The following is a 3,078-nucleotide window of genomic DNA, read 5'->3' on the forward strand; positions in this document are numbered from 1 at the left end:
ATGCATGGGCTTTGTGCTCATATGTTGTGAATGTTTGCCTTGGAAACAAGGTGAGTATTTTCAAGGAATTGACGGAAATGGGATTTTTATTATTTTTTCCCTTAAAAGTAAAATGCATCTCGGTTTGATCCCGAGTTTCATTTGGTTAATTCCTTATGAAGTGGACTTTTATCATTTTCAATTGGGGTTTCTCAATTGTTATGATCTTCCGCCTTGGAAACGAGGCGTGTATATAAAAGGAATTGTCGGATGTGGGATTTTTATCACTTTTTCCCTTAAAAGTGAATTGCATCTCGGTTTGATCCCGAGTTTCATTTGGTTAAGGCCGTATGAAGTGGACTTTTATCATTTTCAATCGGGGTTTCCCAATTGTTATGATCTTCCGTCTTGGAAACGAGGCGTGTATATGAAAGGAATTGACGGTTTTGGGATTTTTATCACTTTTTCCCTTAAAAGTGAACTCCCGCCTTGGAAACAAGGTGTGTATTTCAAAGGAATTGACGGAAGGATATTTAATTATATCCTTAATTTTTTCGACAATTTATTGCTAGAGGGTTCAAATCCCGAAAATAATTGGTTCAATCCTATTCATTTAGGGATAAATCTTGGTTCAATTCCAAGTGATATAGTCAAGTGGTTTGCCCCTTTTTTCCAAAAAAGGACGATTTTGTTCGGTTCAAATCCGGAGCTTTTAGTCGGGTGGTTTCTTTCTTTTTCCATAAAAAGAATTTAAATCTTGGTTCAATTCCAAGTAGTCTAGTCATGTGGTTGGCCCCTTTTTTCCAAAAAAGGATGAATTTATCCGGTTCAAATCCGGGAATTATAGTTTGGTTTTTCAACTTTTTCCGTAAAAAGTTCAAAAATCTTGGTTCAAATCCAAGTATTTTAGTTGGTGGGTTTTATGATTTTATCCATAAAAAATCAAGAGATGGAAAAAGCTTCAAAGAGATGAGAATTTTGAATGTTGAAGATGGCAAATGGAATGGAAAGAGGAATAATCAAAGTGATCAAAGATGTTTGGAAGAAGATTGCAAAAAGTGGAAGATAGTGAATGGATATAAAAGAGAGGATTATAGTTTGGCTTTTTATAGCAATATACTTTTGAGATGCATAAAAGATAATAAAGACAAAAGAATTGTGAGAAGAAAGAAGATGGTTACGGTGGTTATCATTGGAAATTGGAAAATAGACGTTATTTGCATTTTCTCGTGCGACATATGGGATATTTTTGTTCATAGGCTTTGTGTTATTTTACACTCATGGATGTGGAGTATATATAGAGATTGCATTTTTGAAGTTTCGAAGGAAAAAGGGCGAGTTCATTTCAAGAGGGAAAGGATTTTTGAAGACCACTCCGGGTTGTAGAGTTGGGATAGAATAAAATGTATTTTCTTTGGTTACTTTGTTGCTAGGGTTAGCCTTTGGTTTTGGTATTTACGTGACATTTGGATTTTGGTCATTTTTGGGGATTGTCCAAAAATGACATAACTCTTGTTTTTCTTTTTTTGAATTTATAAAATCTTTGCCGAGGCTTCGGCCTCTTTCCCAAAAAAATAAACCCTAAACCCTAAACCCTAAACCCTAAACCCTAAAACCCTAAACCCCTAAAACCCTAAACCCTAAACCCTAAACCCTAAACCCTAACCCCTAACCCTAAACCCTAAACCCTAAACCCAAAACCCTCAACCCTAAACCCTTAACCCTAAACCCTAAACCCTCAACCCTAAACCCTAAACCCTAAACCCTCTACCCTAAACCCTAAACCCTAAACCCTAAACCCTAATGGGGATAAGACCCATTTGCATGATGAAATCCACTTTTAAAGGAAAACTCCTCAAGAAAATCGGGATAAAATCGATAAGCAAAGATGTTCACCTTTGAGACCAATAAGCTTTAGACGGATTTCTTCAAAGATGTTCAAAGCAATTTTCATCTCCTCAGTCTTGCCTTTCCTAAAAACTCTGCTATTCCTTTCTCTCCAAATGTAATATACAGAAGCAGCAAAGGCAATCTTCATGATAAACACTTGAATGCTTTTCCCTTTTAATAGATCTTAAAGTTCTTCAATTAACTCTTTCCAACCATGAGAATTACTTCTAATTCCCACTTTATCTTTCACAACTTTCCACACAAGAAACCAGTAAGGGCATTCAAAGAACAAATGAGAATGCGAATCCGGCTGCATATTACAAAGAGTGCACTTGAGATTCTTATTTTTGTCCCAAAATCTCATTCTATCCTGAGTCATCAGTCTTTCATGGATAGCCAGCCATAAAATAAAGCTGAGTCTATGAATGCATTGTTTGAACCAAACAAGGTGAACCCAAGGGACCTTTTGACCACAATTGCTTAGGTCAATCCACACTTGATGAATATCAAACTCCACCTCTTGACCATCCCTTTTTCTCCATAAGACTTTATCAGCCGCCATAGGATCAATAACCGGCAATTGAAAGTCATTCAGCTGAGGAATAAGAGTGAGCCACTCAGGAGGCCAAAACCAAGAATTGTCAACAATAACATCCTTAACCTTGTCAGAAATTCTGAACCCTGCACTAGCAATCTCTCTAGGAGAAAGAATATAAGAGAAAGCTCCAAGATGATGCCAATCATCATACCACATGAAGGTATTGGCTCCATTCCCAACCTTAGTACAAAAATGATTTCTAAAGTTGGGTCTCAATCTAATTAAGTTTCTCCAACTCCAGCTCAAATCTTGTTTTTCCTCAGCATCCCAAAAACATCTTCCTTTTAGAACATAAATATTAATCCATTTCACCCGAAGAGAGTCATAGTTGGAAATAATCATCCAAATTCTCTTGGATAAAATTGCTTTATTCCAAGCTCTAAGGTTTCTGAGGCCCAGACCTCCATGCTCCACTGGTTTACAAATTGAAGACCAAGCAACTTTGGCCCTTCCCTTCTTGGACTCATCATAATCCCAAAGAAAATTCTTCATCAATTTCTATATCTCCTTAGTAATAGCAGCCAGGATAAGGAGACAAGAAGCCCAATAAATAGGAAGGGAATAAATAACTGAAGAGATAAGTTGCAGCCTTCCTGCATATGAAAGATATT

General features: G+C 36.7%; 1 protein-coding gene across 1 annotated transcript; it reads right to left on the minus strand.

The window, feature by feature from the left end:
- Window positions 1–2,053: 2,053 nt before the first annotated feature.
- Window positions 2,054–2,623, minus strand: LOC111919578 (uncharacterized). The gene has a single exon (XM_023915153.1). The coding sequence runs from the start codon at window positions 2,621–2,623 to the stop codon at window positions 2,054–2,056; it is 570 nt and encodes a 189-aa protein (XP_023770921.1).
- Between the last annotated feature and the right edge of the window lie 455 nt (window positions 2,624–3,078).

The sequence above is a fragment of the Lactuca sativa genome, chromosome 4, assembly GCF_002870075.4.
Source record: "Lactuca sativa cultivar Salinas chromosome 4, Lsat_Salinas_v11, whole genome shotgun sequence".
Classification (NCBI taxonomy): domain Eukaryota; kingdom Viridiplantae; phylum Streptophyta; class Magnoliopsida; order Asterales; family Asteraceae; genus Lactuca; species Lactuca sativa.

What these genes read in the sequence shown, in the direction of transcription:
- LOC111919578 (XM_023915153.1), bottom strand. Translation starts at nt 2,623, where the DNA reads ATGTGGTATGATGATTGGCATCATCTTGGAGCTTTCTCTTATATTCTT.